Here is a 12,836-nt window from a genome sequence, read left to right as displayed (position 1 = left end):
AGTACTACTAGTATCCAGTTTTATGGACAAGACAAAAGTAGTTCCTTGAAGATAACTGAAGAAGTTCAAAAGCATGCATCTCTTATGAGGCTAGTACGGAAGCACTAGATAGGTTGCCAAATTGGTGTGCACAAGTTTTGAAAAAACTAGCAGAATGACATTTTTTAATGGAAGATCCAAGATAAAACACGATCCTTTGATCATACCCGGCAAAATCAGATACAGAGGCAGCACCAAGATGTTGTACCGCTGAAATATTTAGTTTTGCTTTTTGGTTGGTTGGCAGCTCATGGAACATGTTTTACCGAAGCTCATGAGCAAATTTTTCCACAATCCCTAGATGGTTTCAGCACACCAACAAGCTTCTCGAATAGCCTTGCAGAGATACTTGCATTTGAACCTCTTCAGTTCTCAATATTGGGAATAATAGTGTTCTGTTCTAGTGAGCCAGAGCTCTCCTGAACCATACTCATCAGCCAAACGAGCTAGATCATTCATGTCGTCAACTTCGACATAAGTAACAGGAATATAAAGATCAATAAAGCTATAACCTTTCTGGTTATGTATGCACGCCAAGATAATAACTTCTTTCTCATTGTTTGCACATACATAGCTTCAATAATAAAAGAGAATTTGGGACAATTTTCTGGTTTTATTTTCGAAGTAATTGAATTACAAGTAATGGAATGCAAACTGAATAAGCTCTACTTAAATATTGAAGGCAATCTAGTCCGTTGAAACTCATTAACCTGAGAATATATTCTCCCTCTAGCTCTTGCTGAGAGCCTGAGACATTGTCTTTTCAACCTTTGCGTAGAATTCTTCTGCACCATACGTTAGTTGAAATTGAAACCAAGTCAGATCAGATAAAGACACTTAGCAGATACCCCTCTAGATGAGATGATAGTACATCAACCAGTTAACACCATTACATGAAGCAGGACTTGCCATAGAACACTATCAAATCAAATCTCTACATTTCTGCTTGTTCCCTTTGAAACCAAGATCTGAAAAAAAAACTTCCAGTAATGCTTAGCAAATCGAAACAAAATTACCTAACCTGATGCCATTACATAACTTGAGGTTTCTAGGATGAATATAGTTGGAATTGGAATACAGATACTCCAAAGCTAGCAATATCTGAGTCAACCAGTAAAGCAAGAGAAATGGAGACGACCACAATATACTTTAAAATGTGAAATTTGTTCTAATTGTATAGCAACATACCACTAGGTAGAAGAAGCTTGTCAAGTTTCAAAATCGCCTGATGCCTTTAAAAATTATTACTTAGCAAATTCACAAGTTTTGAAGCTTTGAAGAACTACATAAGCATGATTCTGGGAAAACATACGGTAAAACTCAATATTGTATTTAAGTATGGAAAGAAAATAATTTAGTTATAGAAATAAATATGATTAGAATCCAAGTAGGACTCAACTGTTGATATTCTTTTTTTTTTTTCCTTTTTATAATTATTGTTATTTTATTAAATAAATTACTATGATTAAATTTCATTAAAAGTACCTGATGGTGTAGAAATTTCATACACCAACGGTGCACAAAACTTAAACTCTTTTATATTGTAGAAAAATCATTTGAAAAATTACGTAATTATACGATTTAATATAACATAATTTTAAAAAAATTCTACCATTTAAATTAATTTAAAAAAATCTCCTTTTTCCTTCTCTCTCTTAATATTCAGATACATCACTCCACCTCTATTAGATATATTACAATTTTGTTTGTGTACAATGTAAATCGTAGAAATGTTATTGTTGATACATAACCCCAATTATTTCAAACCTAAATCAGTATGAATTTGTTTTAGATAGTTATGTAGTTACGTATCTGATACATAACTTATGTATCGTTTGCTATGCATCGGGCGAAGAAGATGTATCCGCGAGTTCTGAAAAATTCAAGATTAATAAAACATTTAATGTAATTCACTCCCAAATTATTACGATTTCTGTATTTTATACTTTAATAAAACACACTTGATATTTCTTTTGTTTGAGTTTAGCTTATGAAACTTAGTTATAAATACAAAGAATATGATTAAATTATTTTTTACTCAAAAAAATAATAAGTTAAACAGACATCTTTTGAGGTCACTGTTAATAATTCAAACATTATCCTTTTAAATTTTAACCCAAATTGTGAGAAGTTAATTCATTTAATTTGACGGTGCCTACATCAAAATTAAATATTTTTTTTAAAAAAAGAAAATATCATGTTGGGACAGGGAATTAAATGAAAATAAAAATTCAAGAACCAAATTATCTATCAAAGATTAAGAGTATATTCTTGTCGGGAAATCTTGGGCCTCATATTCATAAATGAGATGTCATGTCATTTCATTTTAAAGTGATTTTATCTAATCTCGTTTCAATTTGTTTATCTGACTTCTCATATTGATCTATTTTTTTTAAAGTACTTTTTTATAATTTTAATTTTCCATATTATATATTTAATAACATATGAGATTACACTGACTTGTTGTTATATGTTGAGAATTATAAAATTAACGGACATATTGTTATATTTCATAGTATATCTTAAGATATTTTTTTAAAAATATTTTGTTAAATAAGATAAACTTATAACGTAAGGAGTATTAACTATGTATAATATATATTGCTAAAATGGCGCTGAAACTTGTCTATTTGTTTGGAGAGGAGTCTGAAACTCTACATAAGGCTTGTCACCAATTGTGGCAGCATATCACACTTCAAATAATGTGTTTAAGAAAAAGAAAATATATTTTTTGGATTATTTGATATACAAAATTATAATAAATAGAAAAAGTATAAAAGGTTAATGTCATCTTTGATAGTACTAATAATTAGTACTAACATTTAAATATTGCCTTCCGACCACCCATGGATGTGGTGCAGATATGCAGTAGATGTGGTTGCTTCTCTCTTAATTAGAGATTTTGATTTCAATTTAAGATACAAAAAATCATTAATAAGGAGCACTACCTTTCAAATAAGACCCTATTCATCACAAATCTAGATTAGTCTAACTCCACTATAGATATTAGACACTGAATAAAAAATTAAAAAAAATTGCCTTTAAACAAAAGTGTGAGTCAAGAGGGGCGAATAATAATTTAAATAATCAAATATACATAAATTGTAAATGTACTATGAAAAGCTTCTTGTAAAATGATAACTATGGTTCCAAAATTATTCTAGGTCAAAATTCAAATTTTAGTTGTGGCTAGATATATGATTATTATTGTGAATTACATATTACTCTAAGTGATTTTATTATATTTGCATTTTTGTCTTATAAGTGCATGAGACATTTTTTTACTAAAGTTTTACCCTTTTTCTTTCTTTTATTAACTTTTATGACACGATCCAAAATTAGTGCATCATGATCAACACACAATACTATAATTTTAGTCAAGTGAATTCATCAACCTTATTTAATAGTTGTAATATACATAAAAAAAAACATATAAAATAATCCCATACCATCGTGTATTAGTAAATTGCCATATCATTTATCAACGAGGTTGTAGTGGAGTGGTAAGTCCTCCTTCATCTTTAATCGAAAATCTTGAGTTGAATTCACTTAAGTACATAGTAGCCTTTGTTAGAGAACACTTTACCCTCAGTATGAAACTTTTCGGCACGAATCTAAATTTAATCAGACTTTGACAACGAATATCGGGTGAGAAAAAAGAAATTGTCAAATCATCTACAATAGTTATCCATTGAAACAATTCTTATTATTATACTAATTATTAAATTGTCAAATCGTCCACAATAGATGTGTTTGGGGTCCAACTATGTTAGACTACCTATAGTAGGCCCAAGTTAAGTTTGTCATTCAATTTTTGCAATTATAAAAAGGAAAATGCTAATAGTTGTAATTATATATTAAATAATTGAAGCTGAAAATAAATAATACTTACAATTAAAGTTGTCCCAACTATAAATAGTCGGAATAATAGTACGTACTTTTAGTCCCTTAAGTTATTTTCAATTTTAATTTTAGTCTGTACGATATTTAATAAAGTCTATCTAAACTCTAATTAATTTACTCAAGTATTTTTGTTATGGTATGAAGTATGCTATAATGGGACTATGTTTAAACTATATTACTATTAAATATAAAGTAATAACGGTACAAATAAAGCAATGAAATAATTAATAATTATAATAAATTTATAAATATTCACTAGCAAAGAGATCAAAAAGTGAATATTTCAATTAATTAAAGACGGTATATCTTAATCATATATCACAAAAAACTAAAATAATTTACGATTAATTTAGGGACAAAAATGCTATTAATATTTATTCAAGATATATTTTCGGTGGTAATATCAAATGCAAACAAATGTTTATTATATCCTTATTTTTCATCTATTAATGGTTAATTTTCTATTCCACTTAGAAATTACGTCAAATAAAATGATATGGGATATACAATTACCTTTTAAAAAATAGAAAACACCTTGAGATATTTATATTAAAAGTTGTTAAGAAAATATTTCAAAATAAATATAGGACTCAAGTTTTTAATTATTATATCAACCTTTTTTTCTTCTTTTTTTGACAAATTGAAAGTTTGGTACCAACAGTTGTTATTTCTTTTAATTTTATTCTTGTTTTACAGCTATCATTTTGACCAAATATAATTAGTGGTACTCTAAGGTACGGAGGAGCAAAAAGACAAGAGATTTTACTATTTTAATTGTGAAAAATAAATGCATATTTTTGGACTATTGTTTATTTTTCTAGAGACATGGCCATGTGATTCACCGCAAAAACCAACCAAATCATGGAGCTCCATTCCATCCCATCCACACCAAACTATTTGTTCGGATCGGATAGTTTGATCACAACTCGATTAATTTTTTGAGACATTTGTTAATGTTGAATGTATTTCAAATAATTTCATGAGATATGTTATCTTCAATTGTAATGGTTATTGAGTAATTTTGTTTATTGAGATTAGAAGAAATTATTTAATAGTTTAATTTTTGTTGAAATTTTGAATTTGATATTTTAATAGTATTATTATTTTTAAACCACTTCATTGATTACTAAGCCGTTATCTGACCAACACCAAACAAATTATAAATAATCTTTTTGGGGAAACGCAATGAATTCTTTTACTTAATGATGTAACCTCATTTTTATTTTTGTATTGTTCAAAATTAGGCAACTTTGTCTTTGTTAAGTTTTTGCCTGTCTTTATTTTGACTTTAGGAAAATGTACTATTTTTACCTTTTTACTCATGAAATACTTTAATCTAAAGATCAAAACGTGATTAAAAGTTGAGTGATAAAGATTTTAAGAAAAACTCTACAATACGTGAAATAATGTTTATTTCGTGGTAAAATTCTGTTAGTGAGAAAAAAAATACAAAATAATAGTATGCTAATAGCAAGATAATATGAATGGGATCCAAAAATATTGTGAATTTTCAGGAATTCAGTAACTTTTGCACAAGTTTTATATTTATTTAAGAATCTATTAATAGATTATATTATTAATCTAGTAATGGAAAATGAACCTTTAAAGCTTCGCTGATATTAGATAACACCACCAATGATATTACCATGCAGCTTTCAACCATTAGTCACGATATTTTAAGGTTTTATTGACTGATGCCCACTATTATAACTTATAAATAATTTATTTCACTCATTTATGAAGACGTTCTAATTAGAAGGAATACAATAATAATATTCTTATTCTTGAGCTCCAAAAGAATGTATTCTTTAACTTCATATAAATTTAATTATTTCCAATAAATAATGACAAACGCGATAAAATAAATAATTTCAAATTCGATTTTTTCCACCTTCTTTTTTCACAGAGAGCCAAATATTGCTATGTTTAAAATACAAGTTGTTTTAAAAGAAATTTGTCACATTACTACTTATCAACCATGTGTTACGTGGTGAAATTAAAGACATCTTCTTGAGACAAGTCATTTTATGCGGGACTGACCTAGATATATATATTCCCTCCGTTTTATTTATGTGTCATTCTTATTAAAAATAGATAATAATTAATATTTGTCATTTCACAAAATCAATACATAAATAACACTATTACTCCTATTTTACCCTTGGTCTTGAAAATATATATTTGACTAACATAGAAAAACTAAGTAAATATTTCATGTTCATTGGTCAAATTAAATAATAAAAATAAATAAATTCATGTTCATTGATTGAAAACTTGACTTAAAAAAAAAGTAAATAATAATAGAATAGTAAACTTACTTAGTTTCTTAATGCATGTGAAATCTAAAATAATGAAATATAAATAGGAACGAAGGGAGTATATCGTAATTCTCTATTTGTATCATACAAATAGAGAATTAAGATATATATACTCCCTCTGTTTCTTTTTATAAGTCATCCGTACTATAAATATATAATTGGTCCATAATACTTGTCATTTCATAAAAATAATGCATAAATTACAATATTCTTCCTATTTTACCCTTGTGAGTTATTAGCCTTGAAAATATATATTTGATCAACCTAGAAAAACTAAGTGAATAATTCATGTTCATTGGTCAAATTAATTAATCAAAATAAATTAGTTCATATTCATTGATTGAAAAGTTGACTTTAAAAAAATTAAATAAGGGTAGAATAGTAAACTTACTTAATTTATTAATGCACATAAAATAAAAAATAGTGACATATAAATAAAACAGAGGGAGTGTCGTATTATATTGTATTAATGAATATAATATTTGAATAAATTATATTATTTTTAACGGGCCGTAGGAAAAGGAGCCTTTTTCCCAATCAATGAAATGAAAATGAGTCAAGTAGAAAAGAAACTTAAAATTATGTAAAAAGTATTATGAATTATAATGATTAATAATTTAAATATTTTTAAAATATATATAAAATTTGTTGGGCTCTCGAAATTTTACGTATGCCATATAAATTGGGACAAAGAAAATAACACATATTATTTAAAATAACGTAAAAATATTATAAATTACAATAATTAACAACTTCAAATATATATATAAATTTGATTGATTTTCAAAATTCTATCTGTGCCACATAAATTGAAATGAAAAAATAATTTATATTGAGCCCGTGCTGATACGAGCTCGTGTATCTAGTCAGAATATAAAAATGTATTTTTCTTAGAGCAACTTTCACATATAGCAAACACAAAATTCATATTTGTATGCTATAACAAAGTTTGCATAATTGCGCTCCATAGCAAACATAAATATGTATATTTCGCTATACATATACAAAAGAAAGCAGTTGTATAATCTGCTTTGGTATACATATACAAAAAGATCAATTGTATAAAGTGAGAGAGGTGAGTGAGCGAGCGAGATCTGGGAGAGTGACGAGAGGGGAACGAAAATATATGTATATATACAATTTTCACGCATTTTATACATTTGCGTTTTTGTATAAAGTGAGAGAGGCGAGTGAGAGAGCGAAATCTGGGAGAGGGGAGAGAGGGGAACGAATATATATATATATACAATTTTCTCTCGCTTTATACAAACACAAACACACTTTATACACTTGCGTTTGTATAAAAAACGAGAGAGACGAGGGAGAAACGAGAGTGGCAAGCGAGATTCACCAGGAGAGAGGTGAAATAGCAACAGTTTGCTATGAGGTACAATTAAATCAAACTATATTTATAACATTTAATTTGAATTAATAATTTGCTATTATATACAATTTTCCCTTTTTCTTAAGACGACAAAAAAATGAAAAAAAATACAACAATAGATGGTCCATGAAGGTTCTTCTCGTTTCTAATAATGTGTATAAGGAAACTAATTACCTATATTTTGATCATATTACTTCCTCCGTCGTTATTAGTTAATCATTTTACTGTCTATTTTATTAAATCAAGAAAATATTACTTTCTTTTACATATATTAACCTTCTAGTTAATTCTTTTTAAAAGTATTAATATTTGTTTATAAAATTTCTATGTAGATTTTAAAAAGGTGAATTAATAAAATTACCTTTTTATTTATAATTTTTAATAGACCCGTAAAAAAAGAATTACTATCTAATATGAAACGGAAGAATTAGTAAATTAGCTAACTCTGCTATATATATTCTTTCCAAAAAAATAATAAAATCGTGTGGGATTTCCAAAGAATACGACAAATTAATTAAAGTGTAGTAATATATATATATATATATATATATATATATATATATATATATATATATATATATATATATTTATTTATTTTTTATTATTTTATTATTTTTTTCTTTTCTTTTAATGATAAGGAACCAATAGCCGCTCTCTTTAGGTGTTCACGGAGTTAAATCCCCGCCATGCAATAACTCACAAACTATATGAGAGAGGTAATATGCACTAGATAAGTCTGGTACAACGAGCTCGATTCAGAAAGCAAGACAAATCCTTGCTTTTCACTAGTAAGGAATTTCAAACTTAAAATTCCGATATGAAAAAATCCAAGCCCAAATCACTGTGCCACCGATACGAAATAAATAAAATCTTAGTTTAAAGTTTAAACTCTTAAGAAAATGGCTGTTAGAAGCAGTTACAAGAAAGAGTAATAAAATAGTATAGAGATAATGATGTTGACGTGAGAGACGGTGCAATATATGAATGCTTCCAGTCTGTTTCAAATAATTCCAGCCTACCCATCTTCCTTTATTATCTAAAAAAAAAAGTGAACTCTTTTCCCTATAATCACCATTTTTAGGTGATCTGTTAAAGACTTAATTCTTCACCATTCTTGAAAAATTGAGTTTTTTTCTTCTTTTTTGCTTACCATTGTCTCCAAGATTGGATTTTGACCATTTTATTGGCCTCAGATCTGTTTGCTGATTTGCGGTTTTCCCTGCACTGAAGGTGTTCATTTTGAAGACATATTCTTGCTGGGTTTGGTTAATTTCTCATGTTGTTGAAGCTTTTTGAGTTGCCTATGAGAGATAGATTTGTGAAGGTATTCTTTTAATGTTTATGCTTCACTTTTGATGTTTCTTGAGATATATAGATTGTTTTTGGTTTTGGGGTAGAAAGTAAGGGGTTTTTCTTATTTGAGAATTTGTCTAGTTTTGAAACAATTACTGGTGGGGTTTTGGGGTTTTTAGTTTTGTAATTGAATTTGGAAGAGTGTGTAGGTAGTATCAAAAAAGGGAAGAAACTTTTGGGGGAGTTATTGCCTTATTGGGGGATAGTGAAGTTATGAAAGTCAAAGGGAGGGAGGTGTTTGTGATAATTCCTCTTTTGGCATTAGTTGTGTTTGTTGAAATTGGGGAAGCTCAAACAAAGACTTTTCTGGTAAATTGTGGTACAAATTCTAGTGTGAATGCAGATGGTAGCAAATGGATAGGTGATTCTGATCCTGGTAGTAATGTCACTTTGAGTTCATCAGGTATTGAGGCATCTACTGACTCATTTACTGGTGATCCATCTTATGAGTCACTCTACAAAACTGCCAGATTTTTTTCGGAAAATTTTAACTATACTTTCAAAGGATCACCTGGTAGTTATTTCCTTAGGCTCCATTTCTATCCCTTTACATTTGGGAATCGCGATGCGAATGAGTCATATTTTGCTGTTGCTGCAAATGATTTGAAGTTGGTTTCAGAGTTTAATGTTGCTGGTGAGATTTTGCTCAAGAACTCGCTCTTGGAAGGTTCTGGAGGCAACTCCAGTATCTTTTCATTGGTGAAGGAGTATTTTGTGACTTCTGATATCGATGTCTTTGTGCTCGAGTTTATTCCGAATAAGGATTCGTTTGGATTTGTTAATGCCATTGAGATCATCCCTGTGACTGATAAGCTATTTGTTGTCTCCATCAGTAAAGTTGGTGGCAATGGTGCTAACAGTTCTTTAAATTTGAGTAAACGAGGGATTCAGACTATGTACAGGTTGAACATTGGTGGTTCAGCAATTAAATCCACTCAAGATTCAGGGTTCAGGAGGAAGTGGGAGGCGGATTCAAGCTATATGATCATCGCAGATGCAGGTTCAGAAGCCAAAAACCATTCCAACATTACTTATGCTTCCCCGAATGACACCTCTGTTGCTCCGCTTCTTGTGTATGAAACAGCAAGAATTATGAGCAACACAGATGTCATGGAGAAGCGGTTGAACATGTCATGGAAATTGGATGTGGATCCAGATTTTGATTATGTAATCCGCTTACATTTCTGTGAGTTTGACTATAATAAACCAAATCAAAGGATCTTCAAAATTTATATAAATAACAAAACTGCAGCAGACAACTACGACATTTTCTCAAGAGCTGGGGGAATGAACAAGGCATACCATGAGGATTACTTTGATGCGATATCCTCGAAAAGCAGCAGTCTCTGGGTTCAACTTGGTCCAGATACAACGACTGGTTCTGCAGGCACTGATGCTCTTTTGAATGGTTTGGAGGTTTTCAAGTTGAGTCGGAATGGTAATCTTGCCTATATACAGAAATATGAGGATGTTCCAGAAAAATCGACTTCAAAAAATTTAATCCTGTGGGTTGGAATTGGAGCAGGTGTTGCATCCATTATCTTTCTTGCAGGATTAGTCATGCTTATTATATGGCTGTGTAGAAGGCAGAGTAGCAAAGATGACACAAAGAAAACCTCACCTGGATGGAGGCCTTTATTCCTTCATGCAGCTGCTGTGACCAATACTGGTAATGGTAAGGGATCTATACAATATCAAAATCTTGGAACTTTAAGATCTGGAAGGCGGTTTACTCTAGCAGAGATTAAAGGAGCTACAAACAACTTTGATGAAAGCTTAGTGATTGGAGTGGGAGGATTTGGTAAGGTTTTCAAAGCAGAACTCGATGATGGCACCCTTGCTGCAATCAAGCGAGCCAATCCTCAATCTCAGCAAGGACTGAAAGAATTTGAAACAGAAATCGAAATGCTTTCTAAGCTAAGGCATAGGCATTTGGTCTCCATGATAGGTTTCTGTGATGAACAGAATGAAATGATTTTGGTCTATGAGTACATGGCCAATGGAACTCTCAGGAGTCATCTCTTTGGCAGTGATCTACCATCCCTAAGCTGGAAGCAAAGACTAGAGGCGTGCATTGGTTCAGCTCGTGGTCTGCATTACCTTCACACAGGGTCAGAGCGGGGAATTATCCATAGGGATATCAAGACAACCAACATATTGTTAGACGAGAATTTTGTGGCGAAAATGGCTGATTTTGGGCTGTCTAAAACTGGCCCTTCTTTGGAGCATACTCATGTCAGTACAGCAGTGAAAGGAAGTTTTGGTTATCTGGATCCTGAGTATTTCAGGCGGCAGCAGTTGACTGAGAAATCTGATGTTTACTCCTTTGGGGTTGTGCTGTTTGAAGTTATATGTGCACGCCCTGTTATAAATCCAAGCTTACCAAGAGATCAGATCAATCTTGCAGAATGGGCAATGCGGTTTCAACGAAAAAGATCTCTTGAAACCATCATTGACGAACAACTCGCAGGACAATATTCCACAGAATCGTTGATGAAATTTGGAGAAATTGCTGAGAAATGTCTGTCAGACGAGGGAAAGTTGAGACCAACAATGGGAGAAGTCCTATGGCATCTGGAATATGTTTTGCAAATTCATGAGGCTTGGCTGCGGAAGAATGCAGGGGAAGACTCTGCTTCTGATATTCGTGTTCTAGAGACTGTTGAGGAGAGAGGAACTGAAACTTCTGAAGACCAGACTCATGTTGAATCAAAAAACAAAGAAGAGGGTGAACCTGCAACAAGTACCAGTGGCACTACAGATGCCATGGCTAATGGAGTAGATGATTTTTCACAATTTCTCGGTCAAAACGGAAGGTGAGATCCAAAACAACAGACAGTTGATTGTAATGTCTGGACCGTTATAGGCCTGAATTCTTTCCATTTTTGTCACATGCGTCTGTGAGGACTTCACGATAACCTCAATCAGCTTCGACAGTGCTCATTAAGCATAAAGAGCTTAGAATGGAAAATGTGAAGATCTTGGTAATACCTTCATGCTGTATTCTTTTACTCAGATTAGACTTAAATCTTTTTCCTGCTGAATCCTTGTTGCTCAGGATTTAGTGATTCTTTTATTATTGTATGTACTTCATGTTTGATAGAATGCCACTAAGTTGATGAATTGGAATGTAATATATATTTCACTTCTATTTCAATGGAAATATGAAATCTTGTTTGATGGCACATTTCCTCTCAAACAGTTATATGTCCAAATTTCTTTGCTGCCTGCATTTTGAATCTTAGATTGAAGAAAGTGGATATCACTGATATGGATAAAAAACTGATCATAACACAGTTACTTTTTTAGGTGGATTCTATAATTTTGATATCCATAGTTGTATGGTTTTATGAGGTTATGTAAGTGCTCTAAAAGTTTCACTTTCTTGATCATGACTCTTGACTTATGGTGTCAAAGAATATTTAGCTGCAGAAGAGATCACATATACTGACCCTAAGAGAGTATTATTGTGGTTGAAAGAGCCATGATGAGGACATGATTTAAAGCGGAATACATTGGTAGTCCCTTAAATTTGTCAGTAAAATTCATTTTAAAACACGAACTACGGTATATTCTAATTGAGCACATAAACACATGATAAAGTGTTCTTATTACACACTTTCAGTTGAAAATTTGGAAAAGCTTTTTGGGCATTGCTCTCAAGCTTCTATTGTGTAGATAGGTTAACCATATAAAATATGTCACCTCCTTTTATTATACACATCAACCTCAATTGGAACATGCTAAGGTTTATACGACTTATTGAGGCTAATTCATATAGTCAAAGGATGTGACTTATTTTAAGTGGTTAACTTATCTACGTAATGGGGACATAAGAA

General features: G+C 30.8%; 2 protein-coding genes across 5 annotated transcripts in view; one reads left to right on the top strand and one right to left on the bottom strand.

Moving 5' to 3' along the window:
- LOC125836542 (nuclear transcription factor Y subunit A-7-like) overlaps positions 1–12,836 on the bottom strand; it is a 158,952-nt gene that overhangs the window by 86,075 nt on the left and 60,041 nt on the right. The window lies entirely within an intron of this gene.
- Positions 9,087–12,182, top strand: LOC125836532 (probable receptor-like protein kinase At1g30570). Its single transcript, XM_049515706.1, has one exon. The coding sequence runs from the start codon at positions 9,211–9,213 to the stop codon at positions 11,815–11,817; it is 2,607 nt and encodes an 868-aa protein (XP_049371663.1). The 5' UTR covers positions 9,087–9,210; the 3' UTR covers positions 11,818–12,182.

Source organism: Solanum verrucosum, unplaced genomic scaffold (genome assembly GCF_900185275.1).
Source record: "Solanum verrucosum unplaced genomic scaffold, falcon-dt-bn FXZP01000278.1, whole genome shotgun sequence".
Lineage (NCBI taxonomy): Eukaryota > Viridiplantae > Streptophyta > Magnoliopsida > Solanales > Solanaceae > Solanum > Solanum verrucosum.
The sequence above is the reverse complement of the archived record's forward strand: the minus strand, read 5'-3'. Positions and strand labels throughout refer to the sequence as shown.

Bases quoted from the DNA above. Each gene is read 5' to 3' on its own strand.
- LOC125836532 (XM_049515706.1), top strand. From the start codon at position 9,211: ATGAAAGTCAAAGGGAGGGAGGTGTTTGTGATAATTCCTCTTTTGGCA.